This window comes from Pelodiscus sinensis, chromosome 20, assembly GCF_049634645.1.
Source record: "Pelodiscus sinensis isolate JC-2024 chromosome 20, ASM4963464v1, whole genome shotgun sequence".
Lineage (NCBI taxonomy): Eukaryota > Metazoa > Chordata > Testudines > Trionychidae > Pelodiscus > Pelodiscus sinensis.
The window spans coordinates 11945529-11965379 of record NC_134730.1 but is presented as its reverse complement, the minus strand read 5'-3'; the positions used below and the strand labels follow the sequence as shown (position 1 = coordinate 11965379).

At 52.0% G+C, this 19851-nt stretch overlaps 1 protein-coding gene across 6 annotated transcripts in view; it reads right to left on the bottom strand.

Annotated features, from left to right (window-relative positions):
• CASKIN2 (CASK interacting protein 2) overlaps window positions 1-19851 on the bottom strand; it is a 141851-nt gene that overhangs the window by 73709 nt on the left and 48291 nt on the right. For 3 of the 6 annotated variants that reach the window (XM_075903678.1, XM_075903683.1, XM_075903684.1), the window contains exons 1-2: window positions 14478-14854; window positions 9410-10159 (exon numbers count right to left, since the gene is read on the bottom strand). In XM_075903678.1, the coding sequence (XP_075759793.1) occupies window positions 9410-9506 (97 nt within the window). In that variant the 5' untranslated portion in view covers window positions 9507-10159; window positions 14478-14854. Of the gene's footprint in view, window positions 1-9409; window positions 10160-14477; window positions 14855-19851 lie in introns of those variants that run through there. The other 3 variants (XM_075903680.1, XM_075903679.1, XM_075903681.1) reach the window with 1 other exon arrangement.

The window sequence follows — 19851 nt, the reverse complement described above, 5'->3', positions numbered from 1 at the left end:
AGGGAGAGGAGGGTGCCAGCTGCCTCTCGGGAACTCCTCCAGGACCCGAACGGGGCCTCAGCCATAAGGCCTTGCTAGCAGCACTCTTCCTGCAGAGCCAAGGGTGGCGCTGGCCCGGTGCCAAGGGCAGCTCTGCCCATTCAGAGGCGCGCTGGTGCCGCTCACCACAGGAGGTCAGGCGAAAGGCGAGCGGCTGCCCCTCGCCTGCCCTCTGCAGCTGGCAGCTGAATTCCTGCACTAACTCAAGGGGAAACCTGTGTGCGGGCTGACAGCCTCCCCCTCTCCCCACGCTTAGCTCCTGCGGCCTCTGCAAAGGCCAGGCACTGCTCCTGCAGCTTGTATGCCACAAGGACAGAGCTCCCTCGCCACCCACCCGGCAGGTCAGACACATCGGTGGCTTCAGCAAGGACAGCAGCAACTCCCAAACCCAGGCCCCTGCCCCCGTGGAGCTGGGCAATTCTCAGGAAGGGAGCACTGTCCCAGCACCGCCTCCCCTGCTGCCACAGGCCCCATCTCTCCCTGCTTGCACCTGGAGCAAGCCACCGCCAGAGCTCTGCTAACGGTTCGGCCCATCAAAGGCCACCCAGCCAGGGCAGGACTAGCCAAGGTCGGGCACGGCCCCTTTCCAAACAACACACGTTAGAGGCCGGCTCTGAACGGGCACTGGATAGTCACTGCAAGGAGATTCCTTCTGCAGACTCCGGCTCCCGCTCTCCCCCCCCCCCCCACCTTAAAGAGATTGGAAACGGGGGGGGGGGGGGGGAATCTTCCCCACCCAGCTGAAAGAGCTGAACTCTCTGCTCAAGTGGAAGCATGCCGTAGGCGTGAGGAACGCATTCCTTCTGTCAGCAGCACCCTGCCCTCCCCAAGCAGCAGCTGGCATTCCAGAGATCCCAATGCAGAGAATGCCAAGCGACCGTGGCGTCTGGCACACGACGAGGCCATCGGAGGAGCCCTCCTCCGTGGGCCAGAGAGGGGGCGCGAGGAAGAGGAGGACTACATGATACACACCCCATTCATCTCCTCCTGCCTTACAGTTTACTCCAGGGACGGGGAACCTTTTTTGGGTCGGCAGCTGCTGACCCACAGAATAATCAGTTGGGGGCCGCACGCAAGTGAGAAGCAAAACAAAAACAACCAAAAAACCACAACATTGGCTCGGCCCCGGCTGAGAAGGACACTCCCACATTCCCCTCACGCACCAGAGACTGCACGAGTGAGCCCCCTAAGCTCTGGGGTGGGGTCAAAAGTGAGGGAGGAGGACTGCTAGGAAGCAGGCTTGGGGTGCTCAGCTCCCTGCTGCAAAGTGGGGGGAGCCCCAAGCCTCAGGGGCCAGATCCAGGCAAGCAGAGGGCCAGATCTGGCCCTCGGGCCTAAGATTCCTCACCCCTGGTTTACTTTGTTTCAAACCTTTCTAGTCCATTTCTCTCCCTCTCGGCCCAAATCATTAATTTTTTACAAGGATCCATGTAATCCTACCATACGATTTAGAAGGCTGTCAAACAAACTCACGGGAAGCAGTGGAATCTCTGGCACTTAATACTTAGCACTTCCAAGACACTTTCCTTCTCTCAGCACTTTATTAAGGAGAGCCAGGTGCTAGCCCATGAAGCCTAGGAATATGAAGGAACTTGCCCAAGGTGACACAGCGTGTCAGTGGCAGAGCTGGGCATAAAAACTAAGCAGCTTTTGAGGTTTTCAAACTAGACTAGAGGGAAACAAACCAAGCATAACATGTAAAAGGAAACAACCCTGCCCTGACTTCCTAGTGGACTAGGTAGTTCAGATTTAACAGAAAAGCCATGATGGAAGATGCAGCTCCTTGCTTTGTTACCTGACGAGCAAAGGCTGGGAAAGAATGGCTTGGCCAAGGTTTATGGCCTTTGCTGCTTTAGCAGCAATAGACTCTTATGATTTCCATCCTTCTTCCTCACACAGGAGGAGAAGGCATTCCCACACGGGGCTGATGGAGCTGCAGTCCAAAGTGGGACCAGATAATTGACTGTTCCAGCTCATGGGACAAGAGAGCCAGCACACACCAGCTAGGAGAGGCCTGGCTTTTAAGCGGGGATGCCAATTAATCATGTGGCCTCTTCTAAAATAAGACGTACATTATTGGTCATGTCATCTCAAGAAATGGCACAACAAGGGGATTGGAGATGGGCCATGAAGGGTTAGGGGCCAGAGAAACTCTTGCATGAAGATTGAAGAGAATGAAATTCTGACACGTACAAAGACAAATAAGCGGGGACACGAAAAAGGTCTATAAAATAGCATGTGACCCAGCAGGTAGATATGTTCTCACTCTCTCACAACCCAAGAATGGCCAACCAGCAAATTTCACATGGCGCATTTCTCAAAGCCACCTCCAAGAAATACTTTTCCTTCATACAAGACAAAACGGCGGGAACTCTCCCTCACAGGATGGCTGGGAGGCAAACGCGATTCTGAGAAAGACGGGACAGCTCGTGGATAATAAGAACATCCAGAGTTACCATAATTAAAGTTAATGAATACTGGAAGAGATACTAAGCCTTTGGAGCTTAAGCCAAACTAACGGACAAGGATTAGGAGGGAGCCGGCTGCAGGGTCAGCTTATCCCACATCTGCCTACTGCAGGGTTCTGAAACCTTCCTCTCAAGCAACTGGTGCTGTCAGGGAATGGATCCTGGACTAGATGGCTTGTAGGTCAGGTAACGTTCTCATAGTCCAGATACGGCACAGGGGCTTTACTGGGACGAGTCTGTCATGGCTGAGAAAAGAATAGTGGTAACCATCCGCAAACGGGGGGTAAGCCCAACACGGCAGCCCTGCCCACATGCCACAGCTGGGAAGCAGGCAGGGGGAGGAGCGAGCCAGGGACTCTCAGCCCATTGAGAAATTCTGGAGGGACAGACTAGCGTGGCCGTTCCCAAAATGAGGCCCATGCAGCACTGGCAGTTCACATGGTGCTCGCGCGCCTGTTTGTTTCCAGCTGCTATATCACATTAGGAGCTGTTAAAAATCCATGTCAAACATCGCTACATAATGGGACTGCAGCAGTTATGACTGAATAGCAAAGGAAGTGGCCTTTGGGAGGAGCAGAGACTCCTGGACAAGCGCTTTATGAATTAGCTGTATTACCCTAGGAGTCCGAGTCAGAGACTAGGAGCCTACAGCACAGACACAGAACAGACAGTCCCTGCCCCAGGCAGCTTACGAGTGCTCCAATGTGCGCGATTCGAACAGAATCGACATCGTAGAAAGGTTTGAGAACTAGACTAGTTTGACTAGAACAATGGTCCATCACCAGCTAAAATACAGGTGTCATGTCTCCGGACCAGGGAGTCTTGTTGCATGCCAGGTCTGGGAACTCAGAAAGCCATTCTAGGTGCTGTGTGGATGGCTAAAGGCAGATTGAAAATGATCTGGACTGCACAGAATCAGGTTTGAAGCCCAACAGGGTGGATGTACCTCTTCATCCTTCCAGGTTAATACTGTTTGGCCTGACTGGAGCCCCGTCCATCCAAGCATCTCAAAGCACTTGACACATGCATTCCATGGCCCTCCTAGGGACTTGGCCAGCAGAAAATGACCTTTCTCTTGGAATCTGCTTTAAAAACCAGGATCCTGCCTGCTCTGCATGAATATCAAAGCTCTTGCCTGGAGTGTGGATTTGTCCCAGCATGCTTGGTCTAAGACAGGGCTACTCAACATGTGGCCCGTAGCCCATTTATTTGCAGCCCACGGTGTGGTTTGGGTTTACACAGGACTCAACACGTGTAGCATCACAAAATCCGCAGGTGGAAACCAAAACAAAAAAAAATTGTCAAAATAATGGTCTTCTGTTGATATGCGTTTTAGTAGTTAAATTCCTGGACTGTCAATGCTTATTAAAAGTGCGGTCATATGGGCAGAAATCTGGTAAATATTGTATAGAATTATAGAACCATAGAGCTGGAAGAGACCTCAGAAGGTCATCAAGTCCAGCCCCCTGCTCTAGGCAGGACCAATCCCAACTAAATCAACCCAGCCAGGGCTTTGTCAAGCCGAGACTTAAACACCTCTAGGGATGGAGACTCCACTACCTCCCTAGGTAACCCATTCCAGTGCTTCACTACTCTCCTAGTGAAATTGTTTTACCTAATATCCAACCTGCATGTTATTAATATCAGCAGAACTGATTTAAACGGGGCCTGTGTGTTGTGTAGTCTTGCCTTAATCTTTGTATTCATGCCCATCAGTGTGAAAGTAGCTATTTGCATGTATATGCAACCACACTTAAGTTGCGGCCCTCTGCATGTGCTGTGAGTATCATTGTGGCCCCCGGGGCTTCCAAAGTTGAGTAGCCCTAGTCTAAGGTTTCTCCTTTACCACACAAGTGAAGGGGAAATTAGTTGACTGTCTCCACCCCAGAAGTGGCAACATTTCAGCTGGGCTGCGAAATGTTTTGCTAGACATTTTGTGATGCTTTAGGATGCAAGACGCTCTATGGACACAAGCAAAGCCCCCTGGTAAATTCACTCACAGAGCCTGCTCTTGTGGCTTGGCTGAATTAAACTCTGTCTACCCTCATAACCAGACTTCCTCCTTTCCAAGGGACAATGGCTCCAGCCCCAATTGTTCTGCCAGTTTCCTCCCCCAGGAATCTCATCTTGTGACACCCCCTCCCCCGCCATCCCCTGCTTTTATTTTTTTTCTTCCAGGGCTACTGCCGCTCTCCCTGCCCAGCCAACTGGCTCATTGTTAACGAGCGCGTCCAGCCAGGAAAGTGATTGATCACTAGGGAGAAAGGCCAAAGCCGTGACGGGTCGTTTAACAATTTCAATTAAACTCTGCGGAGCTGAGACGCTGAAGGGGAGGAGAGGGGGAGAAAGGGAAGGAAATTAAAACTTCTAAGACTGCTCCAAACAACCCCAACCGCGGTTGGGCCCACAGGGAACGGCCCACGCCCTCCCTGGAGGTATATGGTTTGAGAAAGAGGCTTGTCCCACTCTCAGAAGTAGCTACAGCAGTTGGCATTCTCCATGCCCAGGGCTTTACAATATTGTACTGATGTCCCTCAGCCTCATACAGCTGCAGGATTATTGTGCTCTCACCCCCCGGAAAAAAAAATTACGTGCCCCGGGGGCTTTGAAATAATAGGTCCTCTGACCCATTTGTGCACCAACGTTTTCCAAGCCACGCACTGCCTAAGAATATGCACATTGAATATGTAACTGTGTGTCCCTGAAGTTCCCGCTGCCGGGACTGGCGCTTGATTCTTGGTTACGTGCAGCGACTTTTTTTAGGCACAGGAGATCCCCCAGGGCTAATCACAGAGCTGCGGCTCTGAATCCACTGAGACAGCAGAAGGACTCTTGGAGGGATTTTAAAAAATCAGCATCTTGGTCTGTCATATGGAAAGGCGCTTTAATGAGCAGCAAAAGGCAGCGAACGTTCTGCTCGCCCGGCATCTCAACCACGAGAGAGAGAGAGAAAATCGTAAGGGGCTGGGAGTAAAAGGCTCCTCAGGTGGAAGGACAGAGCCCCATGCAGCAGGGAAAACTTCAGACCTATCCCGCCACCATGTAAGAGACTGAGCCCATGTCTGGTGGGGGCTCAGTCCCTAGGGGCAGCAAGGAGGGGACAAAGCCAGAGTAGGGCAACAGAGAACACCCCCCGACTGCATTTGATTGAGAGTCATTGGGTGATTAAAACCCTAGAAGGGAGGCCAGCCTCATTCTCTCCCCTCCTAGCCCATTGCACGATACACCTCCTCAGGCTTCTGCCAAGCCAAGCACACCAGCTGTGCCAGTTCCTGCTTTACATTATTTAATCTGAAGATAGATTAGAAATTAATTCCTGACTCTCAGCCCTTCCTTAACAATGCTCTCCCTTTGTAGGCATCACTAGCTCTCTCTGAAAGGTAGAGCCTTATTCCCTCCCGAGAGCTGACCCCGTGACCCTCCACCAAGCCTGCCTCATTCAGGTTGCCCTATGACACTTGACCTTGCAAGAAGCAGGTGAGCAGACCTGTCCGGGATGTTCTCAATGGGGCCTGGTTAGTTCCTTGTTCTGACTAGAAAACGGTTTCCAAATCTGCCTTGGGTGCCGGGTGCGTTTTGTTTCCTTAACCCCAGCGCTGTGGATTTTAAAACTTTAACCTCCCCACCTCCTCCTCCCTCGGAGCTTTGCAGTGTCTGACCCAGCAGAGTTTATCCCAGCCTTGTTTTTATAATCCCCAGCCTCACTAACTTAGATTCCCCGGCACTGAACACACAGCCCTGAGCTGCTCTTAGTCTCTCCAAGTCAGCCTCAATTATTCCCCCTTCCCCCTCCCCACACACATACTTTTCTCCTGCGATGAAGCTTTTCAACATGAATTCTTTTGCATTCATGAGAGGAGCGACCGACCGACCCAGCAACGAGATGCCTGTATCCATAGCACAAGCACATCACAGGCCACAGGAGGGAAACTTCCCGTATGCTGCACCCCAGCCCTTCCAGGGTGAAAGGTTTGCTGGCTCACTGTGGCCCATTCAGTCCTTAGCTCCTCTGCCAAGAGTTCCATTAAACGTGGTCGGTTTTGATGATGTGATCATCTGTCTCTGGGGGACTGGACCAGGACCTGTTCTGTCTACATTAACTCCCCCCGTCCCCCCATGCTTTGGGCCCAGAGTCCATCCAAAATCCACCCCCCTTCTGGTTGGTTTAAGGCTTTTAACATTAGCCTTAAAGAGCATTTTAGCGGGATGCCTTTGTGGACTACAATTCTCTGCCCTCGCCTGCCCACGAACCCAGACCACGAGAGTCCGAGGGGGACCCATAAAGCAAATTCAGAAGTTCCCCTGCAGACACACTCTCAACTCCCAATTGTTTCCCAGTGGCTCAGTTTCCTCACATGCTTAGATTCCCCAGTTTTACTCCTTCAGCCTAAAGGCTTCTTACCCACTCAGCTGATTAGTCCGGTTCATTCGCCTTTCCTCCAACTCCCTTCTGCCGTCTTCTGCTGAGGCCCCACATTCTGATGAGCTGTTCCTATAGCTCAGTCTTCCTTCTCCTCAGCCAGCACTCTGGGGCACCTAGAGGCTCTGGGTATCCCCCGTCTCGCACAGCCCAGCTACTCTGGGAAGGAGGAGCTGAACCGGACACCCCACCCTCTGGAGAAGTTCAGATCTTAACCTTTGTCCCCAGAACCCCCACTGTAGGGTAGGATTCACATCCTCCCACTGACTCCTGTTTCATTCCTAATACCATCCTACTTGGGGGTTTCTGGGCCCAGGCTGCTGTCAAGGTCTATTGACACCCTGGTTTTTTGTTTACTTCTCTACACCCTCAAACCTCAGGAACTCCCAGTCTCCCTCCTCCCCATAGGTCACTGGGGCCAATATCTTCCAGGGGTTTCTTCCCTGCTCCTAACCAGGACCTTTCCCACGGTAGGGTTGCCAGGTGTCTGGTACAGTACCGGACCGTCCGGTACTTGCGCACTCTGTCCGGTAAAAAAACCCAAAAATACTGGACACATGCAATGTCCGGTATTTTCTGATTTTTCTGGCTGCGCACCGGATGGAAGCCTGGCGTGGATGGGGGAGTGGCTGGGAGTCCCAGCAGGGAAGTGGGGCTGCGATTGCAGCCGGGAGTCCTCAATTGGTTGAGTGTGAAGAGGAGGGGAAGCCTCCTCCTCACTCGTGCGTCACCAGTAGCCTGCACGGGGCAGGCAGCAAGTGCCCATGTCAGTCCCGCTCCCCGCCGGCCAATTTGCTCACCCCCCTTCCCCACCAGCTAGTTCTCCCCCACTTCCCCTCCTGATCTTCCCCAGCCTGCCCCCCTGCATCCCCCCCCAGCTCTGCTTCCTGCCCCCCCTTCCTCCCGGCCAGCGCCGCTGCACCCACTCCCCCACCAGCTGCGCTTCCCGCTCCCCCTTCCTCCTGGCCAGCGCCACGGCCCCCCAACCCGCCCCCCAGCTCTGCTTCCCACTGGCCCGTTCCTCTTCCTGATCTCCCCGGCCAGCACCGCTGCTGCTCTCCCCCCCCACCAGCTCTGCTTCCCGCCCCCCCTTCCTCCCGGCCACCCCCGTTGCCCCCGATCCCCTCCCAGCTCTGCTTCCTGCCCCCCCTTACTCCCGGCCGGTCCCCCCGCCCCCGATATCCCGCAGCCAGCCCCGTTCCGCCCTTTCCCCCGCCCCTCACGACCAGCCCTGCTTCCTGTTGGCCCCCCAATCTCTCCTGGCCAGGCCCGTTTGCCCCCCCGCCCCTTCCCAGCCAGCACCACTCCCTTCCTGGCCGGTCCCCCCCCCCCCCCTCCATGAAGCATGTTTGTTTGTTTTTTTAAATGACTACCTGGTAACCCCTAGCAGTGATCCAGGTTCTTGGAGTCTTTTTTTTTTTTTGGTCCTCCCCTCCCTTCCCCCCCCCCCCCCCCCCTTCAACAAAAATTTTTCCCGGTGTTTCTTCTTTTGGGGGGGGGGGGGGCGGGAGGAGAGTGGTGTTTGGTATTTTTGTTTCAGCCATCTGGCAACCCTATCCCACGGAGACATGATCTTGCCTGTTGTGATCTTGTAGCAAATCAGTGCATGCTCAGGGGAGTGACTGCAACAATGTACCACCCACAACTCCAAGCATGGTGCTTCCTACTAATACTGCCTGTCCTCTCCTGCTGGTAGTTCCCTAGAAGGAGAGTTGTGCTTCATGGGGCTCTGTAATTCTTCCCCCCTCCCCCTCCCAGGGATCCTGCTTTCCTTTGTCTCCACTGTACACAGTAAACCAGTTCCCACCTGTGTCTCCTTCCCCTGCCACCTCCATATTCCATCTAGGCCCTTTTCTGCTGCTGAACACTGTTTGGGAGTGCCCTTTGAGCGCCTGTTCAACAGGTCACCAACACACCCACATACCCAGTCCCCAAGAGTCTCTCTGCTGTAGTGACAGGGGTCGTCTCCTTTTTCATAACCTGGTTACCCACCCAACCAGCCTTACATTCACTCCTAGTCCAGTTCTGCAGCTGCCAGGAAAGAGACAGGCACTACCGACGGGTTAAACATTAACAGAGCAACAGCCTGAAACCCCAGGCCTGACAATTGGTTCCACTTGACTGGCCTGGATGGTAATTTTTCCCCAAGATACATCTGACCAGAAGTAAGCGGCAGTGACCAAGGACCCTCCAGCAGGCACCATAAAGGTGGTGCTGCCCCCTTCCCCCAATCCACCTCCACAGTTCAGGGCTCCAACACAGATGCTACCAGAAACATCTTGTACATCACTAGCAAAAGCTGGATTCCCACCCTTGACCGCAGAGCGGTCCCCACTCCAGGGCACATGCGCCAGGCCTGTCGCTGAGGTGTCACGTAGCACACGGCCTCAGAAGCAGAATTCACAGCAAGGGACAAGAGAGGCAGCAAGGCCCAGGTTCCTTCAACTCCCTGCAGCTGCATTAAGAGGTAAAAGGTACTCACTGCTCTTGGATGCTTTGACCTTGGCCACCAGTTTCTGCACCCCAGGTAAATCCCCATTTTTCACAGCCTGGATCAGCTCCTGCTCTCGCCCCATCATGGACAGGCCGGCGTGGTTGGGGAGTGCAAGGAAGGGGTCCTCAGAGCCTGTCGGTTGATGAAGCCATGGGCGCCCACGCAGCAACTCCTCCAAATGCGCTCAGCAGGAGAAAGAGCCCAGCAAAAAAAATACGTTACAACCCCACGGGACATAAAAAAGCCTTTGTAAAAAGCTCTCTCTGTTAATGGAGAAAGGCAGCGAGGAGCCACTGTCCGTTGGAAGGGGATGGAGCTGGGGGTGCAGTCTGCTTAAAGATCGATGAAACAACAAAATATTTCCCTCTTTGAGGACTGACTCCCAGCAGCCCCAGGGCCCCACCAGACAAAGGCAGGCAGTTCAGAGGAGGGGCCTGGGAGAGTTTGTGTTGAGAAGAGAGAGTCTGGCCTCTTAGCCGAACCTGTGTAAAGCTCCCAGACACGGAGGGGTCATGTTTTGCTTCCTTCGCACCAGACTGAGCTGCGCTGATGCTTCCCTAATTCTTCCCAAAGGGATTATATGCTCCTTTCCATCGGGAAGGGATAGATCCTCTGTGTCTCTGCTCGCCCCCTCATGCTGGCATTCCTCTCGGTGGCACCTCTGCCAGCCGCGCTGCAGACCCCCTACGCCGGGCAGCGTTCGGCACCTGGGTCACAAAGCCCTGGCGCTCCTGGTACCTGTGAACATCAACAGCAAGGTCAGGTTTCAAAGGCTATTTACTTTCCAGCGTCATTAAAACAGCCCATTGCGACGGCTTCTGTGGCCACGCCAAAGAACAAATAGTTTGACTATATTTAGTCCTGGCAGGAGTCAGCCTGGCCTCATGTGAAAAGGGTTGCAGGCGCACAGGGGGAGAGGCCTGGATTGGAGACATCCTGACAATAGGTGACGGGAGGTGGGGTGGCTGGACTGGTGGGCACAAGCAACAGGAGAGCAGACTGGCCCCCCAGTATGACTGGGAGGGTCCAGAGCACCCTGTCCTGCCACACGCATGCAGGAGGCAATGGGGCCAGCAGCGGGAGGCATGAGAGCTTGGGCACAGCTTTGGCCTCCCCCCCAGCACAACAATTTGGGGGGCTCTCTATACCCTTTCTAAAGGGGGATCACAACCCTCCAGTGAGTGCCCCCCCTCCCCCCCGCAAGCACCCAAGCAGTGTTCTGCCTGCATAGGGCCCAGGCAGGCAGAATGTTTCCATAATTACTAGATGAGGGCTGTGCTGCCTCCCCTGTCCCAGCACAGCCCTGGCCACGGGAGAGAGACTGCAGTGGGAACAAATTGGTTACAGGACTCAGAAGCAGCCCAAGGGAGCTCCACCATTCTAATGCACAGCCTTGGACAAGTCACTTAACCTCTCCGTGCCGTGCCATGCCCATCTCTATGTGGCTTTACGAATCCCCTCTCTTAGGGGAGCTGTAATTAGCGCTCCCGACCTTCAGATGAACAACGTGATGGAAGTGAAAAGTGTAACAACCTACTTGCAATCAGCGATAGGTTTCAGTGCCCATGTAAGTACCAATACGCCCATCACCTTGGCAAGCCCACTGGCCGGGGGAAGGAGGAAGTAAAGGGGACAATTGCCCTGGGGCCCAGTGATTCTGAAGGGCCCAGAGCTCCTGCCACTGTGGCAGCCGGAGCCACGGATTCATTAGCATCACCACTGGAGTGCGGGGTGGTGTGCTCCAGAGCCCTGTACTGTATTTTCCGGCCGGCGGGGGTGGGGCACCATGCCATCCAGACCCTTTCCAGGAGCAGGGAGCCACACCCCCTGCACATGTGGCCCAGGAGCCCGGCAATCCTGCCAGCTCCCCTGCACCTCGGAATCAGAACGTCTCCCCGAGCATCACTCCACCAGCCAGCACAGGAGCGTGCCCTGCCATCTAGTCGCCTCTGCTTCTTCTCCACCTTTTAAAGAATCCCACTGACGAGTTTCCAGTCTTTTCCCTGGAAGCCTATTAACAACAGGGGGCATTTCAACCCCTTACTCCTTGTCAGGCCACCTTGACCCTATTGAACCTCTCCTCACGCCATGCGGACACAGATACTGCCCTCAGGAAGTGACAATGCCCTAGGGTTTAAAAGAGCCCCATTGAAGGGGCTATTCTTGGGCAAGGAGCTGGGCACAAGCTGGCAGCGACTGTACTCAGAGGAGAAACAAAGTGTAATTCAGTCCCAGCAAGCCAATTCCCCAATGGTGGACTGTCTCCATCTCTGCTGCATCAGGCGGTCTTCCAGAAAGTGGGGTTCCCCCCCTCGAAATGCCTCACAGGCGCAATTTCATTCCTATCCCCCCATTCTCCCCCTTCCCAGTTCTAAACTTAGATTGACCCTCCAATGAAGTTTTTTAAGTGACATTCTATGCAGTTCCTGACTGCTCTCCTGCTTCAGCCATGCATCTGGCAGCTTCTCTTCCCGCTGGCAGGAAATCTTGGGAGAAGGGGAATGTGTGTCAGAGAGGGAAGAAGAAAGATGGACAAAACCTGCCAAACTGCTGTCAGATCACTACAGTTCTTCATTAGCCCCAAGCTGGGGCAGATTAGAACCAGCAAGCTGGAGCTACAATGCTCCACTGTCTGCTACCCGTCTCTTGAGCCACGGATTTTCCTAGATCTTCCCTTAAAGCTCCGGAACAGCATCCTTGACAGTTTATAATATTGTGTCCTGCTGTACGGACTTGGACGACAAATCTACCCTCATTTTAAAATCAGCTGTGAAAGTTATATGAAAGTACCTATGATGTTAGAACCAGGTAGGCTAAAGGTGATGAAAAGTAAGTCAGGGGCAAGACAAAACTGGCCTCCTGCACCCTCATGCATTAGCACCGACTCTGACTCTTGGAAAAATACAGGAAGGGCAGGGTCAAACCAATAAAGCTAAGATCATTGCCTGAGAAGGGATACCCATCAACGCACATAAGCGTGAGAATTAGGGGTGCAGAGAGTGTACAGCACTCCCAGGCTCCTGACCCCATGCACTGCTCCGTGTACCAGTGGCTCTTCTACCAGCCCCACATGCTGGGGTCCGGTTTGAGCCCCATATGCCAGAGGTCTCTGTTTCCAGCCACACGTCTGAGGTCCCAGCTGCCAGCCCTACATGCCGGAGCTTTGCTCCTGGCCTTAGCTGGGAGTGGACAGGGGTTAGGGGGCTCAGCAGTCCCACTTTTAAAACAGTTCCCATACCACTGACAGTGCACGGCTGCTGGACAGTGCTGAGGGCAGACAACTCTCCCCGGTAGCACAGTGGCACCTGCCAGGCAATGACAGCCTTTCTGTTGGAGAGGGGGCACTGCTAATACTGTGACTGGCAAGGTGTTGTCTACAAAGACAATATTGGTGGAACTGGGCTTCTTGCTCCTCCCCGCATCGCCAAATGCCCTTGCTGCTGGGTTTCCCAGGGCGACTGATACGGATCAGGGCATGGAATGGAACCAGCCAATGCCCTTGGTTGAGGACATTTGGCCAGGACTCTCCCCACTCCTACAAGTTAGAAGCCAGTTTGCTTTCTGGGCTGAAAGGGATGGATTTGCAAGGGTGCCCAGATTTGCCTGCTAAGACCTGGGATTTCGCCTGCCTGCCTATAGTAGCCTAGGTGTGAGGGCAGGTCTTCAGTTTATGCTGGCTGGTTCAGCCCAGGGCAGCTAGGTTGCTCCAAACTTGCATATCACAAGCGGGGAAGCTGGCATCAATTCAGGTTGGTGGTCGCTTCCCCCGCTACTAGGTCAGGCTGCTGTAGGGGTCTCTCTCTCTCTCAAAAATCAAGTTGCAACCACTTGGCCTGAATCTAACGCTGCCATCCATCCTCCCCATTCTTTGCCATAAGCAAGGGTGCATTGGGTTCACAGAACATCTGGAACTTCAGATGTTGCACCTGCTAACGGCTATTTGGTTTCATTCTTACCCCACTTCACTTTGATGTCATCCGAACAGGCTGGCACTTGATTTTTTTTTAAGTGAAGGTTATTGGGGGGTTTTCAAAGTCAATCTGCACTGAGGAAGCAGGCGCCCATCTGAATGCCAGCTATGCCTCCGATTTCATTCAAGGCTCTGCAGAGATCCAGAAGAGGCCCCAGGAACTCTGGGTCCCCAAGGGTTAGCAGCCGGCCCCTCTGGAGCTTCCCAAGGGCGCAGCAGTCTCAGATGCCGTCTGGAGCTGGAAGCATTTCTCCCTACTTTCCCCGTCGGTGTTTACTGGCAATAGTCTGGAATGCGACTCGGTGTCTACCGTGAGAGCGAACCACCCTCCCCCTACCTGAGGAAGCTAATATTTCACCCAGGAATTCACCTGAAGAACCAGGAATCTGAAATATTCCTTCATCAAACAATTGGGGGGGGGGGGGGGGGAAGAGAACCAGTAGAATTATGTAAGGGGAGGAGTAGAGATGCTGATCAACAAAACCCAACCCCAAAGGGCAGTTATCCACGCCCCGCTGCCTTGAGAAGGGGAAAATCTGATGCCAATGTTACTATCATGGAAACACCCTACAATCATAACAACGCGTGGAGGCATCTCCTTTACCAAACACTACACAGACCTAGAGCGATCGAGTCCCCATCCCCCCCCCCCAAAAAAACCCCTCTCAGGTAGACTCACCCCTCCGAACACAAGTGGGTAAGCTGAGGCTGGGATGTCCAAGGCACTTGCCCAAGACCACACAAGGAGCGAGATGCAACAAAAGCCGAGTGGGGGGGATTATAAAGCGAGGAGGGGGGGGAGAGAAGCGTTTAACGAAGGGGGAGGGGGAGCCAACCTGGAGCACTTCTCTTAACAGACGAAACTCTACGAGAGCACAGAAAAATTAAGCTGGGGCAGCCGCGCGTTCCTCTGACAAAGGGAGGGGAGTTGAACTCCGTGTACTCGGGAGTTTAAACAAATATTTCCAGATCGAAGCGGAGCGGAGGCATCGGAAAGCTGCAGCCCAGGCAGGAATGACCCAGCAGGGGGGAAAAGGGAAAGTCCTCCTCAATGCCCACCCCAGCTCTTCCTTCCCCACAACTCACCTCGCGGCAAAGTTGCGAACCCAGCGCCTTCCCGGCCACGTTGGTCCCCCCCGCCCCTACTCCGGCAGGCAGAGCTGGGTAAGAGAAGCCCGGAGCAGGTCTCCACTTCCACCCACAAATGCCTTTGATCTCGTGCAATCCCGGACTCGGGGAGAAAGCGGGAGGCGGGGAGCCGGTCCCGGGGCGCTGGGGCTGCAGAGAGCGCGCAGCTGCTGCACCTCTCCGGCTCGGGCCCTCCGAGCGCTGCCTGGCCTGCTGGGGATTCCCGCGGGCACCGCCGACCCTGCCGCTGAAATTGACCCGTCTAGTCAGTTTCACAGGGCGCCTCATGGGAACTCTGAAAAGTCTCTTCCCCCAAGCCACCTCCCCTGCCCCCTCCCGCTCGCTCGGCCTCCCTGCAGGAAATCCCTCCCAGCCTCCTGTCCGTCCCTCCTGATTGGAAAAGCAAAGGGGGCTGCCCGCGCTGGGCAGGGCCAGGACTGCTGTCAATCAGGCTGATGCGGCTCCAGATTTGGACAAGGGAAGTGGGCGTGGAGAGTTCTACCTGAGCCCCGAGCGCAACAAGGGAGCACGTGCCCAGGTGTGCGCGCCCTGGGACCCGAACTTTCTTTCCCAGCCAGAACCTGGAAGTTCCAGAGAAGCTACCCGCCAGCCCTCAAGGACAGCCTTGTGTCTTGCCCTTCCAGCTGCAGGGGGCACAGGGCGGGTGGCTTCTCTGGGGGAGCAGGGAGGACTACACGGGCCGAGGTGGGAAGCGAAAATCGGTTCCTCTCTTTCCGTGCAGCTCACGTCTCAGCTTTAAAACACCCGCTTTGAAAGCAATGCCGCCTGAGCGAAGTGTTGCAGCTTGTTAGTCACTGCTACTAGGCATCACCACCCCCCACACGTGTGAGATCTCAGCTCCCTCCCAGCGCTGGATTCTTCCCTCCGAGGTTTGCTGGGGCAGCTCCTTTCTTAAGTGCCACAACGAAGGAATAGTTTCCCTGCTTTGCAAATCTGTAACGCTGGGGTCCCTGGTGCATTTCAAACTCTGTAACCACCCATGCAGCCCCCTGCCCAGTGTGTGAAGCCCAGCGATATTCTCCTGTCCCACTATCCTCTCTGGATTTTGTGGGAACGGGAGGGTAGGCCCCATTCTCCTGACGCAGTCCCTTTAGTGCATGGATCGCTTGCATGGCTCAGACTCCCCAACCTCAGCCCACAATAAGCACTATGCAGGTGGGTCCTGCATAAAGGGGATTTAAGTGGGGTTCCATGGGGGTGCTGAGCGCCTTGCAGGATGGGGGCTTTTGACTGTAAGCACTATGCCTAATGAGCCGCCATTTTTGCAGAAGAGGCTCTTGCGCCAGAAAGAGCTGTCTACACTGCCCCTTCTTGCGCAAGAAAAACCCTCTTGCGCCATGCCGTTCTTCCTGAAAAATTATCGGTGTAGAGGCATTGCGCAAGAGGGTTTTTGTTGCGCAAGAAGGGGCAGTGTAGACAGCTCCTTCTGACGCAAGAGCCTCTTCTGCAAAAATGGTGGCTCATTAGGTATGCAAATGAGGCTCGGTGATATTCCACACTTAGCCTCATTTGCATATTTCTGGCACAAGAAGCCGCGAGTGTAGACATAGCCAAGGTGTCCTGTGTCACCCTAAAGATGAACACGTTTATGTGGATATAAGCTTTCATGGGCAGAGCTAACTTCATCAGATGCAACTTGCCTTTGATCTTGTACAGACCTGGACTCAGAAGAGAAGAGGGAGGAAGGGAGCAAGTCTATAGGTGCTGGGAGTACATAAGGAACAGAGCTGTTGCAACTTTCCCAACTTTGGTCCTCAAAGCCTTGCCTGGCTTGCTAGGGGTTTCTGCGGGCACCATAGAACCTGCTGCTGAAATTGATCCATCTTGTCAGTTTCACATGTGCCTCCACACTAAATGCATGATGCATCTGATGAAGTGGGCTCCAGCCCTCAAACATTTATGCCCAAATAAATGTTAATCTTTAAGGTGACACAAAACTCTTCATTTTTTACTGAAACAGACAAACAGGGTTACCCAACTTAGAGAGGTTGCCTAATAAAGCTGGACAGCTTTCACTGCATGATACCACCGGATTATCAACAGCTAATCAGATTAAAACCCCTTATACATTGGCTTAATTCACTAAGGGCCCAACTCACAGCCCCTGTTGATTTTTGTGGGAGGCATAAATACTCAGCACTTCTCCAGCTCAGCACTCGAATAATGAGGAAAACAGCAGGGCTGGGTGATAAGGAAGAGTTGGAGTGCTAACATACACCCTGTCTTTTCAGTTCGGACTAAAAAAGATTGTTATGCATATTCAGAAATTAGCAACGTCAACAGCTGCTATTTTGAAGCACGGACATTATAAGTAATCTTGCTAGGAAGTGACATGAAGTTAAAGGTCTTGTTATTCATTATGTGATTTTGTCAGAACTTGTAAAGCGCATTGACATTTATACTAATCCCCTGAATGTATGTAATACCTTTGTCCTTTTAAGGATCTTAATTAAGCTTCACAACACTCTGGGAAGCAGATAAGTTCACTTTGTAGATGGGAAACTAAGAGCTGGTCTACATACAGCTTTTGCACTAGTGTAACTACTTCCTTTAGGGATGTGACTTTCTATCAATACAATTACACTAATATGATCCCTAGCACAGATGCAGTTATACCAGTTTAATGGTACGTTAGAGTAGTAGTGTTTACTTCCACTCTCATACAGGAAGGCACTGCACTGGTATAACTACCTATGCATTGGAATAACTGTCTCCCCCAAAAAGAGGGTTGTGCCATCTTAATTATACAGGCAGGGTAAAAATGGTACAACTTGTATGTGAAGTCAAGTTCTAAGACATAGGAATCAAGGCCAACAATTGTAAAGTAGGGTGCCAATTAAGTACTTGGCCTGATTTTCAGCTGTACTGAGTCACTACAAGTCCCATTGATAGCTTTGAACATTAAACCACATACTTGGGCTCTTTACTTTATGTAACTAAGTTTGAAAATTTTGGCTTAAGTCACTTGCCTGAAGGCACAACACGAGTCTTGTGGCAGGTCTTGGTTTAGAAGACAGTGCGGTCTCTACTACTTATCAGTAAACTACCTTTTAACCCTGGGAAAGCTGATATTCTTCCCTTCTGATCATTAAGGGTATGTCTACACTACAGAGTTTTTTGGAAAAACAGCTGTTTTTCCAACAAAACTTGAGGAACATCCACATTGCAATTGCGTTCTTCCGTAAGAAAATCAAAAGAACAGAGGGTTTTTTTCCGACATTGGTAATCCTCATTCTACGAGGAAGAAGCCCTTTTGCGAAAGAGCTCTTTCACAAAAAGACGTGTGTGGATGGGGAAAAGGGAGTTCTTTCAGAAGAAGAGGAAAGAGAAAAAAGCACAGGTGCCCTGGTGGCCATTCCATCCATAGCAATCACAACTTACATGCGAGAGAGCATCCATTCAGTCTGGACGCTCTCTTTCGAAAAAGCAGATTGCTTTTCAATGCGCTTTTACAATGTGGATGCTCTCTTAGTAAGAACTGTTGGAGTCCAAGAATACCAAACTCTGATGTAGGTGCTTTGTAGCACAACAGTCGGAGGATCAGGATTGACTCATAGAACTGGAAGGAACTTGGAGATGGCATCAAGTCCAGTCCCCTGCACTCATGGTAGGAGCAAGCACCATCTCTAGACCATTCCTGACAGGTGTTTATCTATCCTGCTCTTAAATATCTCCAATTATGGAGATCTCACAATCTTCCAAGGCAATGTATCCCAGGGTTTAACTATCTTGACAGTTAGAAAGATTTTCCAGTGTCCAACCTAAACTTCCCTTGCTGCAGTTAAAGTCCATTGCTTGTTGTCCTACCACCAGAGGAGGAGAATTTTTCACCCTCCTCCTTGTAACAACCTTTAGGAACCGAAAACTATGATGTCCCCTCTAAGTCTTCTTTTTTCCAAACTAAACAAACCCATCTCTTTCAATCTGCCCTCGTAGGTCATGTTTTCTAGACCTTTAATTATTTTTGTTGCTCTTTTCTGGACTTTCTCCAATTTCTCCACATCTTCCCTAAAATGTGGAGCAATATTCCAGCCGAGATCTAATCAGCACAGAGTTGAGCAGAAGAATTACTTCTCATGTCTTGCTTACAACACTCCTGTTAATGCATCCCAGAATGATGTTTGTTTTGTCTGCAACAGTGTCACACTGTTGAGTCATATTTAGCTTGAGGTCCACTATGACCCCTAGATCCCTTTCTGTAGTACTCCTTCCTAGACAGTAGCTTCCCATTCTGTATGTGTGAAACTGATTGTTCCTTCCTAAGTGGAGTACTTTGCGTTTATCCTTGTTGAATTTCATCCTATTTACCTAAAACCATTTGTCCAGTTTGTCTAGATCATTTTAACCTGGACAAGGATGTCAGATTTATTTTCCCTGAATCCACAGTACAGAGTCCAAGAGGGATAATTACCAGTAAAGAAAATCCCTACACAAAATACCTCTTACTGCTAAATATCCCACACCACTAGAAGAGCTGTGTTTTGTCCAGCACTATCCTGTGAAACTGGGGAAGGGGTTCAGATCGGTCTAGAGCTGAGGGGAGGAGAAGGACAGTCTTGTCTACCTGACAGATCACTCCCTCCCTCTACAGCACTTGTGCAGGCTCAAAGGGAGTCAGTCTGGGTCAGTGGGTCAGAGCTGAATGAACTCTACTGCTGCCTTTCTGGGGTGACTTTATGGGAAGGGACATACAGGAGTGCTGCTAAAAGCTCACCCCCAGCCCAAACGCCCTCACTTTTTCAGGGCCTGGTTTTCAAAGGTGCTGTGCACCTCCAGCTCCCATTGACTTCAGCTAGACCTGTGGGTCCTCAACGCCTTTCCAAATCCAAGCCAGTTCTGTGTCCATGGGATAGAATTGCTCATTCCATCACAAAGAGAAAACAGTTTCTTGCCACTTTAACCAGAAAGGACACTCTCTCAATGACTTAACCACCTGCATTCTGCTACAAAGACCTTTTACATCTGCACTTGAAAGGGAATCCTCTGAACTGTCATTCATGTTAAAATTCGACACTTGCCAACAAGGACTTAACAAGAATTTGAACTTTCTCACCCATTACCAAGACAGTTTCCCCAATTATCACCTGTAATACCATTAACTCACAAACATCCCACTCTCCCTACCTTTAATATCAGCAATTCACAGACACTTACCTTCCTTCCTCCCCCTTCCCACCCCCCCCCCCCGCATCCCCCTTCTGTTCTGCAATGTGATTTGTCCTTTTCATATTTGTTCATTTTTTTAATTGTATCCTTTGGTATATATGGTTGTGACTACTTTCTTCCACTATTTGATCTGAGGAAGTGGGTC